The 19,776-nt window shown below is 37.6% G+C and overlaps 1 protein-coding gene across 5 annotated transcripts in view; it reads right to left on the reverse strand.

Moving 5' to 3' along the window:
- PDE7A (phosphodiesterase 7A) overlaps positions 1-19,776 on the reverse strand; it is a 114,269-nt gene that overhangs the window by 65,908 nt on the left and 28,585 nt on the right. Inside the window, exon 1 of one of the 5 annotated variants that reach the window (XM_019796543.2) lies at positions 47-460. The exons of the other annotated variants lie outside the window; for them this stretch is intronic. Coding sequence (XP_019652102.1) covers positions 47-106 — 60 coding nt within the window. The 5' untranslated portion in view covers positions 107-460. Of the gene's footprint in view, positions 1-46; positions 461-19,776 lie in introns of those variants that run through there. 5 annotated transcript variants of the gene reach the window in all.

Genomic DNA, 19,776 nt, shown 5'->3' on the forward strand with positions numbered 1-19,776 from the left:
TAAACTGATGATTAATGTCACAATCCTAAAAATAAAGATGGCCTACCTTAGAGGCGATCCACTTGAGAAGAACCACGGCCAGACACCAGATCAATGTAATTCCCATTGGATCAATCAAAAGCCCACCACATAATCTCCCTCCTCTCCCAGCAGGCAATAAGCAAGGAAGACTAGTTACGAGTTTGATAATAACCAGCTGTCCCGAGGCAGAAGAGAGGGGACACTGACTGCCTTGAACCTCAAGCAGCTGCCTTCAAACAACGGTCACCTGACTCTGAGAACGCGCTGCCAGCCAGCCTTCCTCCTCAGTGCGTGCTTCGTGCCACAACCCCAGGGCTGGGGTAGAACAGCACAAGTCATGTTGGAAGAGGAAAGGAAACAAACCTGAGTGAGGGCTGACCTAACAGTCTCACAAACTACACACAAGAGAAGTCTCAGGCTAGCCCCAAACACTTCTACATCTCAATACTCAGAGTGCTTGGACAGAACTTTCAAAAAATGTTTAGCAATACACAAAATTTCCTCATTTCTTTCACAGAGACCAGCTTCACAGGTATAATGTCCTGGCACTTAAAAATATTAATGCATTTTAGTCTATCTTTTCAACTTTTAACACTGAATTTGTTCAACTTTTTATTTCTTTTAGGACGAGGATTACTTTATGAACGTTAGAGTCATTTATAAATACTGTCTGCCCTATTTAACACTGCAATTCACTCATTTTAGATTACTGCAAAGGCCAGTCTAACGGTGCATTTTCAGAAAATTAAAAGTATATTATTTCTAAGTCCTAATTGCCATCTAGCTTATATTACAATATTTTTGGTACACGTTGCCTTCTTCTCTTGGCTGGTGACTAATGGCAAAGTGTGCCTACATTCACCCACCTCTGTGACCTCACAGCAGCCAGCAGGTTGCAGGCAGTACTGCTGAGAAAGCCTTTCATGAAACTTTCATTCAAGTATTCTGCAAATATTTGTTAAGCTTCTACTATGTACCAGGCCCTGCGCTAGACGCCAGGGGCACAATCCTCCAGCAGAAAAAGAAATGGCTCCTGCACTTGTGAAGCTCACAGTTTAGTCAGAGTCTACTCTAATCAAAGTCTACAACCATAAATATAATACTGCAACTGTAACAAACAAGTAGAGTGAAGTGGGGACGGCCGACACAGTCTGGATCTGACCTCATTCAGAGGAGAGGGACTTCTTCCCACAGCTCATGAAGAGGACGGGAAGAACGATCGGGGCAGACACAACAATGTGTGACGGCCAAGGCACTAGAAACAAAGCAAGGTAAGAAGAGACAGGATGACCAGGGAAGGCTGGAAAGCAGGGCAAGTCAAAGTGGAGGCCGTGCGAAGGTGTTTTACCTTCATCCTGAAAGCTAATCCCAACCTAAAGAACTTCCGCGGGTTTTGGTCAAAGACAGCTGTGGGGGAGGGACTGGACGGGCAGCTGGGTGGCCACTGCAGAGGTCCAGGACAGGGGCGACGAGCCTGTGCTGGGTGCTAGAGATGAAGGCGGGGGGCTGGCTGGAGAAATACTCGGGATGTGACAAGACTGTCAGAGACTGCAGTCCGTGACAAGACAGAGGCATCTGCATGGCAACGGTCCACAAAGGATGGTTCTAAAGTATTTGAAACATCCCAAACAGGTCCAATACTAACGTAATGCTATTTCCATGATCCAATCCTCAGTACAAAGAGTTTATTTAAAAGAAAAGCTAATTCTAGACCTGTCAAAAAGAAGCATAAATTAAATTAGCAGATCTAAATCAAAATTTTCCTAAATTGAAACCGTTCATAACACATGGTCGTAAATTTCTCACTCTACCTTATACATTATGTATAGCTCTTCGTGCTACTGAAGCAACAAGCCATAATGCAATCCTTGCACAAACCAAGAAGACTTTTTTGTCAGGAAATGAGGTGTGACAGGAGATTGTCAGGGTCTTTCATTATTCTGTGTTCTAGAGGGCTCCAGTAACCAAGCTGAAAGGATGCCCAGGAACAGGACCGAGCAGCAGAATGCGTCTTAGCACGAGTCTCAGGAGCAATGCTGGCGGCCATGGGTGAGGGCCGTTCAGCCTGGGCTGGGGGCTAACTCGGGCTTGAGGCCGCTATCTGTTGCTCTAGCCAGGCTGCACACTCCCGAGTTAGCCCATTACCATGATGCTCAGCCCAGGAGTACTTCCCATTTTCACACTTCCTTTCCAATCAGCTGCTTAACGAGTCAAATTTCGAGAAGCAAATACAAGATTGCTGTTTTCGGTACAGTACTTAAATATTTTTATGAAAGTCTTTTTGATTAAAGGTGAGCTCAAGCATCTGCACTTTCATGTAGTCCAAAAAAGAAAGATCAGGGAAAAAAGGAAAGAATCAGAATTGAGCCAAAGTATTAAGAGAGGGGGAAAAAAGCATGTAAGAAAGGCAGTCCGAAAGTTCTCTCATTTAAGTGAATTTCTGTGGAGTTCACTTCCACTACCTTAAAACTACTGGGTTTAGAGACAAGAGCCTGGGTTTATTTCCCAGCTTTACTGCCAAGAGCTAAGTGACCCTGGACAAGCTGGGCCTTATTTTCTTCACCTTCATAGGACTTAGACAACATCTATACAAGAATACCTTGCTCATAGTAGGCTCACAATAAATTTTAGCCAAATCAGAATTAATATTTAAGACTTAAGAATGATACTGACCAATACACTCCAGTTTCAACCCAGCAACAGACTTAACTGAAAACACAATGGTCCATGAAGGGAATCTGCGCTGCGCTTGCCTAGGGCCCTCAGAAACATTTTCTGAGCTGTAGGAGAGGGAGGGCCTTGGCTTCCATTTTTCACACTAGTGAACAGGTTGGCTCCCTTAAGTGGTTTCCCCAGTATCTTCTTAAATTTGTACTCTATGTCTGACAGTGAAATACAGAGAGAATCAAGACACGATCCTCCCAGATTAGAAAATTCTCTATTTGAACAGAAACAGCTATTGAATTTATGCCTAAAAAACCTCATAGATCATTGCTAATGCTGCAAGCACATCACTCAAATCTTACAAAAATCCCAGGCAATGCAATTTTTTTCTTAAAACAGTACATTTATTTAACTTTAATGGCATTGACCTATTAGCTTTAAATTTTTTTATCTTGAGATATGAAATTTTACCACTAATTTATGTGTATCAGTTATAAAGACTTCCTTTAATAATAAAAATATTTCAGTAAGATGAAATAAAAGCAAAAGCTGTTATCAAATTAGCATGAATACTCCTTTACATTATGTTTACTTCATAGGAAATTTTCCTAAAAATTAATCTTTCCAGATTGAATCATGTAACTTATAACTCCTTAAAGAAATAGCTGTGTCTTTTACACTAATAACAAATGTATCCTTTTACATTAACTTTTCTCACCTCCCCCTTAGTGAAACATGGCAGAGTAACAAAAAAAAATTAGACTATACTAGAAAAATCAGTGCACAAGATACAACTAAGCTTTCAAAAACAGAATTTGATACTTTAAGGAGAAATTATAAAACTTCTTACCTTTCTAGGGCTAATAAAACTAATATGTGAAAAATGAAAGTATTAAAAGCAGACCTCACTATTTTAAAATTGTGATCAATAGAAAGAAAAGACATGACTTTGATCATTGTGTTTTAGAGAAGTAATCCAAGTGCAAATTTTATTCCTGGGGCTCTCTGCCGCCCACAGGACACCTGTCAATCTTGGCAATAGCCTTTAGCTATCCATATAGAGACTCAGCATGTCCTTCCCTTGACCAAATTAGGCTAACCTCATCTGCATTGACATCAGTGTCTATAATTTTGGATTCTCATGGACCAAAATAGCCTATCCCAGAGTTCTTTATACAAATGTTGTGTCTGTGGAAAACTATAACAAAATTTATAATAGAAAAATGTGAACACTATAGTCAAAACCTTCTAATTGTGCTTTTATCATTTTGAATTCCAGCCAATTTTAATAGCAAATAATAAAGCAAAGCAGGTTTTTTTGTTCATTTCTTTCACTAAAATCCACATATCAGGGCTTCTTATTCTTCAAATAGAATGAATTTCAAGAGATATGAAACTGACCAAAAAAATAAGCTTCAATAACAAAAAATACCTTAAAACTATGGTAACATGGGAATCTTACCAGTCAATTAACACCTGTGTGGCATACTGATTTAGAGCTCTGAATTAAGTTTTTTGTTATATAGTATCTCAGTAGTTGATGACAGCAGGCATGTGATTTGTCCTGGTATGGAGGAAACAGTAAAAGCACTTTGACACAAACATTCAAGTTTTCTGTTACAGACAACTATCTTCTGACATTAAAAGAACTTAGGGACTTGCTTATTGAACCACTGTTCATAATATATTAAAAATTATGGAAGTAGTTACAATTTTTAGAAGGAAAAAACAGTAGTGTAGATCTGTAGAGTGTGTGCTTAAAAAAGGAGCATTAAGTGTGCACACTGCAAGTGTAAGGCTACTATTATATTATTAGACCAGGAGAATGTCACAAAGATGGGACACCTTAACTTCAGCAGAGCTGCACGCTGAGTCTCTGGTGGTAACCTTAAACAAAACAGATCAATGTGAGCCCCATACTACGGTTAGGCAGACTCCTAGCTGACTAAACCAACATACCCAGAGATTAAGTACTTGATACCAAACAAGTAGAGGTAACTAACAGAACTTTATATCTGAACTTGTCTTGTTCCACAGCTCATTTACTGGGGTGCAGATCAGACAAATGCATATCAATCTGCATGTAAAATGCAAAGGATAAACCAGCATGCCTAATTACAAATAACTTAAAAAAGGTCAGGATGTTTAATCTCTAAGTTCATAAGAGACAGTAATTAAAGGCACTGACAGATAAGTATCCAGATCAAGGATGTTCCACTAGTCCCAGTACAGACCACATTTGTAAGACTCAGTTCAGTTCTGAATATCACACTGGAAGATGCATACATACACGACATTTGAAAATACAGTAAGAATAATATACATAAGGGATAATAGTATTATGAACTGAGATGCTTTGTGCAAAAAAATAAAAAGAGGGACAGAACAGGTGTTAAACAGCTATGAGATAAAGTAAAATAATCTAAGGGGTTTAGCTTTATTCTGTGAAACTGCAGAAGGTGGAAGTAAGACCAACGGGCAATAAGTTTGTGGAAAACAGAATTTGACTTGGTATTACTATCTAAGAACTTTCTACAATTTGAGCCATGTAAATTGAAAAGAGCTGCCTCAAAGAAACCTCTGTCAAGGAGGCTGCGAGAGAGGCCAGAACAACTCACCTTCCAATCCTCTGCCAATTCCAAAATTCCACAGTAGTATAATTGAACCAGAGACTGGAGTTCAGGGAGGCTAAGGCAGTTGAATTTGTAGGGCAGAGTACCAGAGAGGAAAAGTGTAAAGAAAATGGGCTCCAAAAGGCTGAAAGTGGGTCTCCTTGAGTCTCTGGCTAAATATTAAGCTAGTTATGTGTAGTATGAGATTCCATGAGGCCAGGAGAATGACCAGGGGAAGAATTACTACAGGGGAGCTGGGAGACATGAGCCCCAACCAACCATGGTAAAGAGTGCTCACAAAATACCTGGGACATTCCACAGAGACCCCAGAAATGCCATACCTTAGGAGAAGGGCAAAACTAGCCCATCAATGCAGAAAATTCTATTAAACAACACTGTTTTAGACCCACACTAACAAAGCTCATAAATGCCAAAAAGGATTCAATTACCTGTCAGATCAAAACTCAACACTCTTTTAAGAATAACAAATAAAATTACAAATTAAGAGAATAAATGAGAAAAGGTAACCCAATCCAAGGGATATAAACAGTCAATAAAAACAAACCCAGAAATGATAAAGATAATGGAATTAGAAGAAAAGAACTTCTAAAATCTTATTACAATATATCCAAAGATTTAAAGGAAAACATACACACAATGAAAAAAGAAATTAAAACTTTGTTTAAAAAATGGATTACTTATAGCTGATAAATACAATATCTACACTGCAAAATTCAGTTGACCTTAACAGCAGACTAAACACTGTAGAAAAAGAGATCAGTGGAAATTACCTAAACGTCTTCCAAATTTGGTAAGAATTACCAACCCAGATGTCAAAGAAGCTCAATGAACTTCTTTGAGAGAAGTGGGCTGGAGAGAGGGATCTGGGAGTAATTGTCTGTTAATCAAGACCATATAGTAAAATTACCAAATGAGAGAAGAGAAGATGGTTAAAACCAAATCTTAAGGCTCACAAGCAGGAGTTGACCAGGAAGGCAAAAAGCCAAACTGTACAAATGGTATCATTCAAATAGCACCGCCCTCCCAATCTGATTCCCTCCCACATATATGCAAATAACACTCCTTTCCCTCTTACACCTCAGTAATTTTAAAGCCAGTAAGAAACAGCTTTGAATACAGTACAAAAAGCAAGTGACAAGAAAGCCACTACTCAACAAATCTCAAACCAAATCCCCTTTTAGGACTCAGAGTTTTTTACAGACCTAGGCTAGAGAAAGATTTTTTGGTTCAGCTCTCCCTGATCTAGGCTCCGTTAGTCTCTTTAGAAGATGAAAGCAAGACATGGCAGCTAATATTAAAACCTCTTCCATCCAGTTCTGTAACTGACACTGATTTGGAAGAAGTCATTGAGATAAACAACAGCTAACCAAGACAAAACCTATGTTCCTACTATATTATTTACTAGGTGGAGTGAATGAATTTCTTGTCAACGTCTCTTACAACACCTTCATTTCCAATGGTGGTCTAGTTCAGAGAGCTGATCCTACCACTGAAAACTGAACATAGTGGAAAATGTAGAAAATATCTACTGAAATGAATCCATAGCCTGTTAAGGATATAAGGAATACTCAGGCAAAAACTATGTAAAAGCAGGAATGCACGAAGGTAAGCAGAGTACTGAAGCTGGCTTTCATTTCAAGGTCAAAGTGTAAGGTAGAGGAGGTGAACCTGAGCTTTGGATTTTTCACAACCACATGGGTATATGGAACAAAAAAGAACAAAGTCCAGGGTCTGACCAAAGTATAGAGCACATCCTAGTAACTATTACTAATGGAATACACAATGGGTAATAATTACATCCTATGTTCATTAAAAAAAATAGCTTGAATCAAATCATATGTAATTTAACAACCATCAGCTAGAACACAATACAAATTTAAGTAGGCTGGCAAAAAGATTCCCATATTTTGGATTTGCTACAATTTTGATGAACTTGACTGCAAAGGCAGTTAAGATTAATTAATACTACCTCAAGGAGCTCTAACTAGAACAATGTATAAAAGCAGCTTATTAAGGTTCAGAGAAAAGAGCTACTTTCTCTTAAATTAACACCAATTGTTTACATTTAATAAAATGAAGAGAACACGAAGGCTTCTGTACTTAGCATATATAATTATAATGCTTTGTTTAAAATAGAATAGACAAAGAATTAAAAAGACAAAAATAACTTTTAATTTGCATTGAAGTACATAGTACTTATTCAAAAGAAATGCATTTATAACCAACATTCTACAAAGAAATATAAAACCTAACTTATATCATCTAACATCAACAGTACTCTCACTAAAAAAATCTTTTCTTCATAGAGACGTAAAGTAGAATAAAGGTTACCACCAGCTGGGGAAAGAGGGGAGCAAGTTATTGTTTAATGGGTACACAGTCTCTGCGTGGCATGATGAAAAAGTTCAGGAAATAGATAATGGTGATGGTTGTAGAACACTGTGAATATACTTAATGCCACTGAATTGTGCATCCAAAAATGGCTAAGATGACAAATTCTATGTTAGGTACATTTTAGCACAATAAAAAAATATACAAAAAAGTATTTTCATCTAATTTTCCTTAAAGTTTGGAATTCTCTTAAGTCTGAAATTCACGCAAATAAGTACCTTCCAAAAATTGGACTAGGAGAGCAGAGGCTTTGGGTTATGTGATCATGGTTTCAAATCTGTGGTCTACCCTTCCTAACCACAGACTCTTAATACAAGTTACATTCTAAAAGCCTCAGTTTCCTCCACCTGGAAAATGGGAAAGTACCTGGACACAAAGTTGTAAAGATTACAGCAGATAGCTATAGTATGCATGAAGATAATCCAGCAACTTGACACCAAGGCGTTCTTATTCAGTTCTCTGACATACCAAGAGTTATTAACTAAATGAAGTTATTAACTAAAATTTACAAACCTTTAAAGATCATCTAACACCCTTTAAGCAGTGCTCGATAATATAATCAGGCATAAGAAGCTTGATTCAAATTCTTTAAAATGGCTTTTCCTCTCTCTGTTTATCAACCCAGCTCTTATTATTTTTTAAAGATTTATTTATTTGAAAGAGAGAAAATGAATGGGGGGGGGGCAGAGAAAGAGAAACTCAAGCAGACTCCCCACTGAACATGGTGCCCTAAGCAGGGCTCAATCCCAGGACTCTGAGATCATGACCTGAGCCAAAATCACAAGTTGGACACTCAACCGATTGAGCCACTCAGGCACCCCTCAACCCAGCTCTTACTTAAATTGCCAGTTTCTCTCAGTTACAATACAAGGCAGTCAGGAACATTAAAAAAAACAAAACAAACAACTTATTGTTAAGTAAAAGAAGTCCAACTATAATGCTCTCCTTTTCAATTTTTTGCCAGCAGCCACCGAATGGTAATAGTCCATTTACAGTCATCTCCATCAACAACGGGCATGCATTTAACAATACTAAACCAGTCAGGAATTTGCCCAAAGTGGTGCATAGTCTAGATCACAATTTTACTCTTTTAGGAAATGAGATACGGTTGGCATAGGTGGTGTTTAATCTTCTTAAGTATCAAATACTTTGCATACCCCCACATGATAAAAGTTAATCTTGTGATACCCTGTATTGCATTTTTAAAAAATCTTCATATTATGATGTTCTGACATCTTAAGAAACCATTCTAGCTGGAAAAAGACTGCCTGTCCTAGAGATAGTCAATTCTTGGAGACAGCAACGGGCCCAGCCAGGAGCATGCCTTGATGTGCAAACGAACTAACCCAGAGCCAGACCTTCTCCAACAGATCCTTTTCTCCAAGGCCTTAATCATCCAAAGCCAGCTACTAGGGAACCAGGGACCACTCCTACAGCCCAAAGCCCACCGAAGTTATTTATTTTATTTTTTTAAAGATTTTTATTTATTTATTTGACAGAGAGAGAGACAGCCAGCGAGAGAGGGAACACAAGCAGGGGAAGTGGGAGAGGAAGAAGCAGGCTCCCAGCAGAGGAGCCTGATGTAGGGCTCAATCCCAGGACCCTGGGATCACGCCCTGAGCCAAAGGCAGACGCTTAATGACTAAGCCACCCAGGCACCCCAGCCCACCGAAATTATTTAAATCTGCCAACCATAAACCATTCATTCTGTCTTGCCTCTCCCTGGGAACCCCCAACAAAGACTGTGGCCCTAATGCTCTCCTCTCATTCCCGTCTTCTGCCTGCTGACCTCCTGGTGATTTCCCTGTGGCCCTGCATGGTGTGCTCCGTCTCCTGTCTCTGGGACCCGAGTATTATAAACTTTGTTTTTCCCTGAGCCTTTCCTGTGTCTCTTGTGGCTTCAACTATCAGCAAAGGATACAAAACACATCCACTGATTGAGAAAATATAAAATGATATTGTGTGTTCAGTAGCTATCTTTAATTTCACTTAATCACAACTTATATTTGAAACACACTACTACATATATGTTTGGGATTTATTTTTAAGTTTACTATTCCAAATACATGTGGATTCATGAATCCCTTGACAAATTCCCAGGAGAATCTGGGATTTGCCATTATCATCTAGGAACCACTGGCCAGAGGATGATAAGGCAAGGTGTGTGTATATGCTCAAACCTCCCCCCCATATCCCTACCCCTGACATACACTTCTGGAAGAGATATGCCCCATTCAGTACACCATCATCTCTCTTTAAAAAAGCTTATAAGACTGGGGGGTGGGTGGGAGTTAGCTGATAAACCTGTATGATCAAGGTTAAAAAGGGGGCATGCCAAAGAGCATGAAATAATTAACCCTCTCATCAAACTGGATACACAGCACTTTCTATGTTTTATTACCAAGAAGATATAGAAAACCACTTAATATTTATTATGGCACAAATTTAACCTTTTTATCTATTTTCCCCTTTACATATCTTAATTCCAAGCAATTACTCAAGATTTCCTAAACACAGTCTAGACATTACTGCCGCCATACTTGTACCCAACTCACTTCCTCAATCTAGACTGAATTTCCTGCCTGTTAGGAAAGTCATGTCACTATTAACACCTCCAACACATATTTTGTATAAAGACAAAAATAAAATCCAGTCATTTTTGGCTATTACAATGGCTTATTTCAAGATTTATGGGGAAAACTTAAAAAAAAAAACTATAATGGATAATTTGATACAGTTGAAAGTTTTAATTCATTCTATGGACAATTAAGAGTTAAATTTAATACAGGCAACTTATAACAAATGAATAAAATATATTTAAATAGTCTTCTGTTTAGAACCTGGAATATAGACTGGTACCATAGGAATTTTGCTAATTTGAGCAAATATTTCAAGTACGGTTGACTTTTAAATGATGACTCTTGTTGACTGAAAAGTTTGTAACATTTCAAGTAGAAAACAATTTCAAAATTAGTCAAATAAACATTTAATTGGGAGATAGGTATCACCCTATACATAAAAAAATTATTACACTTTACAACTTTTTGAGTCTTTCTTACATTACTGCTTGAATGTAAATTGATACAATCTTTCTGGAAAGTTATCTGGCAATATATATCAAGATTTAAAACTAAGCCTAACATTTTAACTAGCCACACCTCTTCTAGGAATTAATCTTAAAGAAATTATCATAAGCATGAAGATTTAGCTACAAAGATTTTCACCACAGCATTGTTTATAATAAATATCTGAAACTTTCTGAATATCTGACAACAAGGGGTGGATTAGTTGACTAATTATAAAAATAGAAATATGGAATATTTAAACCATTTAAAGTGACTGCTGTAAAACATACATACTCAAACTGTTTTGAAACTGCCTATAACTCTTGGATACTTTTAACTGTTTACAATTTTAGTAATAATAATGCACAATTTCAATATGTAAGTACATAGAGACAGAAATGGATGCCTAGTTGTCAGGGGCTAGGGAAGGGGAGAGTGATGAGTGCTAATAGGTAGTTTTTAGGTGATGAAAGTGTTCTAAAATTAGATAGTAGGGAAGGTGTGCAATATTGCACAACTTTGTGAATAAAAACCACTGCAAATTTTAAGAGTGGATTTTAAAGGTATGTGAATTATTTCTCAAAAAATGTACATATTCAAACTTTTAAAAATCCTAAGTATCATATATATAATATATTAAAGTATACACATTATAAATACATACATACCTTTTTACACAAATCTTAAAGCAGGCCACCCATTGGCATCTCTGTGCATGCTCTGAATGGACCTTCTTTTTGCATTTAGGCCTGCGCGTGATTCCTCATGTAAAACTGTGCTCTGCTAAAGCAACTGAACTCCTCAAACATATGCAAGGCAAAGCTCACATGCATCTGTTCACATATTTCACTAAAACAAAGCGGTTTTATACTAACAGATGAACATGCAAGAGAACCATTGGGGCTGTAGAATTTTAAAGCTTACTGCAATGGTGGCATACTTTTCTAACTTTTATATTCATGACAAATAAAATGGATAGAATTTTAGATAATTATTACTGACTCCACAATGAAACAAGAATTTCTGACTTTTTCCTTCAAACTTCTGGATCACTAATTTATAATTATTCTGAAACTATAAGAGAAGCTTTAAATACTGATAACATTTTTTAAACTTTTTTTTTTAAGATTTTATTTATTAATTTGACATAGAGAGACAGCCAGCGAGAGAGGGAACACAAGCAGGGGGAGTGGGAGAGGAAGAAGCAGGCTCCCAGCAGAGGAGCCTGATGTGGGGCTCGATCCCAGAATGTTGGGATCACGCCCTGAGCCGAAGGCAGACACTTAACGACTGCGCCACCCAGGCGCCCCCCCCCCTTTTTAAAAGATTTTATTTATTTATTTGACAGAAAGAAAGACAGCCAGTGAGAGAGGGAACACAAGCAGGGGGAGTGGGAGAGGAAGAAGCAGGCTCCCCAGCGGAGAAGCCCGATGCGGGGCTCGATCCCAGGACTCCAGGATCATGCCCTGAGCCAAAGGCAGACGCTTAATGACTGAGCCACCCAGGCGCCCCTCAAACAGCTTTCTTGAGATATAATGCACAAACCATACAATTCACCCATTTAAATACACAATACCATGGTTTTTAGTATACTTACAGATAGGTGCAACCATCACCACTGTTAATTTTAGAATATTTCATCATCAAAGGAAACCTCATACTCATAAGCAGTTATTCTCCATTCTCCCCTCCCCCCAGTCCCTGGCAAACACCAATCTGCTTTTTGTCCTTATGGGAATACATCTTCTGGATATTTCATATAAATGGAATCATACACTGTCACCTATTGTGTCTGGTTTATTTCACTTAGCAAAAAGTTTTCTAGGTTCATCCAAGTTGTAACAAATATCAGATATTCATTCCTTTTTATGGTTGAATAACATTCCACTGTATGGATGTACCACATTTCGTTTATTCATCATGTGGTGGACACTTAGGTTGTTTCTACTTTTTGGCTATTTGAGAAACACTCCTATAAACACTCAAGTACAAGTTTTTGCATGGACCTGTTTTCATTTCCCTTAGAAGTGAAATTGCTGTGTCATTTGGTAACTCTATGTTTAGCATTTTGAGGAACTGCCAAACTGTTTTCCAAAGTGGCTGCACCATTTTACATTCCAAACAGCGTGCATGAGGGTTCTGATTTCTCCACACCCTTGCCAGCACTTATTATTTTTTATTCTAGCTGTCTCTCATTGTGGTTTTGATTTGCATTTCCCTGATGGAAAAGATGTGGGAAGCATCTTTTCATGTGCTTATCAGTCATTTATATGTCTTTTTTGGAGAAATGCCTATTCAGATCCTTGTCCCATTTCTTAAATTGAGTTGTCTTTCTTACTATTGAGTCATAGGAGCTCCTTGTATAGTCTAGATGTAAGTCCCTTAGTGGTTATATGTTTGCAACTATTTTCTTCCATTTTGCAGCCTTTTTACCTTTTCGATAGTGTCCTCTAAAGCACAAGTTTTTAATTTTAATGAAATTTAAGGAAGTCTAATGCATCTATTTTTTTGTTGTTGTTGCTCATGCTTTTGATGTCGTATCTAAAAATCCCTGCCAAATCCAAGGTCATAAATATTTACCCTATGCCTTCTTCTAAAAGTTTTATTCGTTTTAGTTCTTACACTTAGTTCTCTGATCCATTTTAAGTCATAAGATCAACTTCATCCTTTTCCCTGTAGCTATTCAGTTGTTCTACCACAACTACTGAAAAGGCTATTCTTTCCCCCATTGAATGGTCTTGGTACTCTTGTCAAAAACCAGTTGACCATGGGTTTATTTCTTGACACTCAATTCTATTCCACTGATCCCTAGGTCTCCAAAGTAAGTACTAAATTTAAGGACTATAAATGCCAATATCATACTGTCTTGATCACTGTGGCTTTGCAGTAAGTTTTGAAATCAGAAAGTATGAGTCCTCCTACTTTGTTCTTTAAGATTGTTTTTTTTGCTACTCTGGGTCCCTGGCAATTCCACATAAATTTTCTTTCTTTCTTTCTTTTTTAAGATTTTATTTATTTTTGTAAGAGAGGGAGCAAGAGAGAGAGAGCATGTGCACAAGTGGGGGGGGGTGCCATGAGAGAAACAGACTCCCACTGAGCAGGGAGGCCGACGTGGGGCTCGATCCCAGGACCCTGTGTTCATTACTTGAGCCAAAGGCAGATGCTTAACCGAACCACCCAGGCGCCCCCATATAAATTTTCAACTTAGCTTGTCAACTTTTTTTTTTTTAATTTTATTTATTTATGTGACAGAGATAGATAGCCAGCGAGAGAGGGAACACAGCAGGGGAGTGGGAGAGGAAGAAGCAGGCTCCCAGCAGAGGAGCCCGATGTGGGACTCGATCCTGGAACGCCGGGATCATGCCCTGAGCCGAAGGCAGACGCTTAACAACTGCGCTACCCAGGCGCCCCAGCTTGTCAACTTCCAGAGAGAAGTCAGCTGAGATTCCGAAACAGACTGTGCTGAATCTGAAGACCAGGTTGAGGAGTACTGCCACCTCAACAACATTTGGTCTCTTAATCTATGAACATGAGGTATGTTTTCATTTATGTGGATCTTCAATTTCTTTAAATAATCTTTTGTGGTTTTCAGAGAGTAAGTTTTGTACTTCTTCTGTTAAAATTATTCCTAAGCATTTTATTCTTTTTAGTGCTATTGTAAATGGAATTGTTCTAAGTTCACTTTTGGGTTATTCACCTCAAGTGCACAGAAAATAACTGATTTTTTCCCTCCAAAACATACACAACTGAGTTTTGTATATTGATTTTGTAGCCTGCAACACTGCTGAACCCATTTATTAGTTCTAATAATTCTTTAGTAGATTCTTTAGCATTTTCTATATAGATCATGTCATCTGTGAATAGAGTTTTACTTCTTCCTTTCCAATCTGGATGCCTTTCTTTTTCTTGCCTAATTGATCCGGTTAGAACCTCTAGCACAATGTTGAACAGAAGTAGCATGAGTGGGTATTCTTGTCTTGTTCCCGATCTTATGAGGGAAAGCACTAGTCTTTTATCATCAAGTATGATGTTAGCTATGGGTTTTTCATAGATGCCTTTTGATCAGGTTGAGGAAATTAATCTCTACTCCTAGGTTTGAGTGTTTTGTTATGAAAGGATGTTGGATTTTTGTCAAGTGCTTTTTTTTGCATCTATTTATATAATCATTTGGCTTTGATTATTCTATTGACATGGGGCATTACAATAATTTACAATAATTTCTGGATGTTAAGCCAACCTTGCATTCCTGAGATGAATCCCACTTGGTCATGGTATATAATTCTTCTTATATGTTGCTATTTTCAGCTGGTATTTTGTTTAGGATTTTTGTGTTCATATCCGTAATAGATATTGGTCTGTAGTCTCCTTGTGACTTTTTGTTGGGTTTTGGTATTAGAGTAATACTGGCCTCACAGAATGAGGTGGGAAGAATACTGTAAACATCTGCAACTTTTCTGAATAAATGAAAAACTTACCACACAATCAAAATAGAAACATAAATATTGAAGCTGATAATACAACTGAAGTGTCATCCCCAAAGCCAGTGCAGTAGACACTGTTGGTTATATAACCAATATCCACCCTCCTCTCCTTCCTAAAAGGAGCAACATTTTGTTCAGATGTTTAGGCAGTCATATGCTCCAGGGGAGTGTGGCTGCAGCCTCAGACCAGAAGAGTGGACCCTGACTAGTCCAAACCAATCATAATGGTTCCATCTTGCTTGCCAGAGACTAGTTTGAAAATGGCAATGTGATACAATCCGGTGTGATGGAAAGTCTGCTAAAGGAGCCCCATGGAATATTTTTGTTTTGTTTTTGTTTTGTTTGGTTTGGTTTTTTTGCACTTAAAATAAAAGGAAAAGAGACAGCCCTCTCTTCCCCTGGAAATTGTCAAGCCTGGATACGTGGAACTGTTAGAGCCACTTTGCAACCATGATAAAAGCTGGTGTGAGGACAACTCCAACACACTGAAGATAGCAAAACAGAAAGAACAAACATGGGTCAGTGATGCTGCTGCTGAGTTGCTAAATTAACCAAATCTGGAACACCACTCAACCTTAAGAGTAAGTATCATGCAGACATCAGCAAGCACCACCAATTTTTCCTCCAGAGATCTAAAGGCATCTTGTCCTTATAGAAATATATTTCCTGGGTAGTTCATATAAATGGAATCATACACTATGTGATCTATAGTGTCCGGCTTATTTCAGTTAGCATTACATTTTCTAGGTTCATCCAAGTTGTAGGTAACAAGCATTTACCAGAACACCACTGGATACAACCTTATTTCAAATTTTTTTGTTCATCAAATCAACATTTGTATTCCCATACTAAAGTTATAAATTAGCAATATAAAAACCTTACCAATAAAACACTGCATTAATTTGGGTTTCTAATAAGACTTTATTTAGAAAAGTCTCTAGTATCTGAAATACTGCTATATTTCATAATATGAAAAATTACTATATAGTTTAAAAAACTGATTATAAAACATTATGCACAGTAAGAGGCAGAGAAAAAGAATACATTTAGATAGATACTAGAATTGTTGGGCTCAACACCAATATGTTCACACTGGGTGGTAGGATTACAGAGGATTCTGATATTTTTGCCTGTTTTTCCCTAAATTTTCCTTCATAAATATGTATTAGCTTAGTAATAAAGAAAAAAATGTAATTCATTCTTTTAAAAAGAAGAAGTTCAGTATTTTTTATTCATAAGTAAATGAAGACACTATTTTTTCTTCCATTTTTGTCTGGGAAGAGCCTATATAAACCTTGCATGTAGTTTTTAAATTAGGTGATTCTGACATTTATAGTATTAAGTTATAAACCTGTTCTCTGACTACCTCAAGAAGACGTTATACATTTAAATTGAATTATAATATGCATTATAAGAAGAGTGCTAAATTCTTCACACATACTCACTTTGAAAATAAAATCTGAGCCAAGGTCTCTCCTATTTTGAAATATGCACGTAATCTGATTTCATTGACTCTATTTCTAAAGATAACGAAGCAAAGGAGCATTGACCATGTGTCACAAGATTTGTTTTCTAGGTCCGGAGATAAACCTTATTAGCCATATGACCTCCAGCAAGCAGCAGTCTCTCTGAATCTAAGCCCTCTTATCTGTTAAATGGGGTGAAGATTTACCCATTTCTCTTCATAGAATGAGGAAACATAGATGAAAGATCAAGCGAAAGACGGTATTGTATGTTACCACAGCATTGCACACACATCTGAAGTCTTGTAACAATTGACTTTGTACCACTTTGATACAAAAGACAGCCTTGGGGGGCGCCTGGGGGGCGCCTGGGTGGCGCAGTCATTAAGCGTCTGCCTTCGGCTCAAGGCGTGATCTTGAGCCTTCGGCTCCGGGCGTGATCGAGCCCCACATCAGGCTCCTCCACTAGGAGCCTGCTTCTTCCTCTCCCACTCCCCCTGCTTGTGTCCTCTCTCACTGGCTGTCTCTCTTTCTGTCAAATAAATAAATAAAACCTTAAAAAAAAAAAAAAAAAAAGACAGCCTTATAACCAGCAAGGTATGATGCTAGTCTCCCTGGTAACAAGTTAACTTCCTCACTGCTTTAAAGATATTTGCATACTTGTGTAAAATCTCTTTTTTCTTTGCTGCTTTACTGTTTTTAACTTGCCTCTAAAAATACCGGGACGATGTAAACAAAGTACTGCTACCACAACATGACACTGGATGGGGAGAGAAAGCTATAGATCATTTTCAGAAAGAAATACTGTTGCAAAGGTCCTAACCAAGATACTAGCAAGTAGAAACCACAAAAGAATAATATAGCTTAACCAAGTAAGAATTATTCCAGGAATATAAGGGTAAGTTAGTATTAGCCTATCTATTAAGATAATTTACTAAATTAGTAGACTGCAGGTGAAAAATTTTAACAATCTCAATAGATGTGCAGAAATGTATTTGAATAACATAACCATTCCCAAATAAATACTCCTAATGAAGGAAAAGATGCAAAATTATCATTATTTTAAATTGTCTGCAGGTGATTATGAAATAAGGTACTAAAAAGCTATTAGAAACAATAAGAAAATTCAGTATACAGCTGATTATAAAATTAACTACAAAAATCAGTAGTTTGCTTATATCCAATTAGTTAGAAAACATAATGAGAGAAAAGATTCCATTTATAACTGCAACTGAATAAAAGTAAACTTGGGTATAAATAATAATGATAAAGGCTTTATAAAGAAAATTTTAATCTCTACTGAAGGATCTCAAAGAAAACTGGAATAGGGGGATTCAGTATCAGCAGTAACGAGGAGGAGGAGGTGGAGAAGGAAGGGGAGGATGCGAGCAGTTTCATCAGTCAGGTTCCCAGCAGGAAAATGATGGCACACTCACGGGGCTGGCAATAGCAGGGAGCTGCTACCACTGCTACTACTAGACCCTAGTAAGGTCTCTCAGTATGGGAGAGGAACCGACCCTGGCAGAAAGAGCAGCCTTAGGTAGACAAACACAACTCTATAGGGTAAGAGGCTGGGAAATATACCCTCTTTCCTCCCATGCACCCATCTCCTGTAAGACCTCCCATTGGCCAAGTCCAACAAGAAGCCAGAGGGCTAGAGAGCCTCGATGATCCATTCATAAAAGGTCAGCCTCCTAGGGCACAAAGCAAGATGGAGAAAGTGAAGAATATATTTGAAAAGGCAAAAAGAATATCTAGCACAACAGCAAGTCTCTTGGCTATTTACTCTATGCCAGGCACTGCTCTAACCACTTTATCTGGATTAATTCTCATAATGTCAATTTGCCCAAACTACAAATTCAAACAATCCCAGTAAGAATACCAACAGGATATTTTATGGGTAGTGAGAGGGCACAGGGGAGTTTTTGACCATCAATAAGTTCTTCTAGAATAATTAACATGTATGCAAGATTAGGTAGGAAAAAAAAAGAGGGGAGAGAACAGCTCTATTAAATATTAAAATAGATTATTAAGCTGCAGTAATTAAAAGTTTAATGCTAGCACATGAATAGACTAATCAATGAAACAGAATTAGAGTCTAGAAATAGACCAAACAGATGCAAGAATTTCCCATATGGTAGAGGTAGCACTTTAAATAAATGGGGAAAAGATATATTACTTAATAAATGATTTAGGAGAAACTGGATAGTGAGTGGAGGAAAGAACACTAGATCTCTGCCTTATTCCTTACAATAAATTCCACATGGAGCAAAGATCAAAACATAAGGAACAACCTGTGGAAATAGAATTATGAAGAGAATAGTGTACCAGACTGTAGAAGAATACAAGAAAGAATATTTTTATTATCTTGAAGCACAGAAGATAATATTCTAACTACAATATAGAACCAGAAGCCTTATAAGGGAAAAAAAATGAGACATTTCACTAAATCGATAAAACTGCTACATAAAAATTTACTATAAGGTTAAAAGAAATGAGACAGGGGAGCCTGGGTGGCACAGTCGTTAAGCGTCTGCCTTCGGCTCAGGGCGTGATCCTGGCGTTATGGGATCGAGCCCCACATCAGGCTCCTCCACTGGGAGCCTGCTTCTTCATCTCCCACTCCCCTGCTGTGTTCCCTCTCTTGCTGGCTGTCTCTCTCTGTCAAATAAATAAATAAAATCTTAAAAAAAAAAAAAAAGAAATGAGATAAAATATTAGTAATACTGTAATAAGGCTTTATTTCCATAATATTGGAATATTACTCTTGTGATACAATAAGGTAATTGAAAGATACATTTTAAATATAAATGCCATTAAAATTAAAATATGCATAGTGTGACTTAAAATTAAAGAGAAGCAAAACAAACCTGAGACATTTTTATTTTAACCTATCACACTGGCAAAGATTACAAAGACTCATAATACCTCAGCACCAATGAGGAGACAACAGGTATCCCGTGTTATTCAAACTCTCACTATCCAACTGAGGAGCTAAACAGATTAGGATAAATTTTCATATGAACCCCTTATTATCCAGACTGTCCCTACTCTGGCT

The sequence above is a fragment of the Ailuropoda melanoleuca genome, chromosome 9, assembly GCF_002007445.2.
Source record: "Ailuropoda melanoleuca isolate Jingjing chromosome 9, ASM200744v2, whole genome shotgun sequence".
In the NCBI taxonomy this organism is placed as follows: Eukaryota; Metazoa; Chordata; class Mammalia; order Carnivora; family Ursidae; genus Ailuropoda; species Ailuropoda melanoleuca.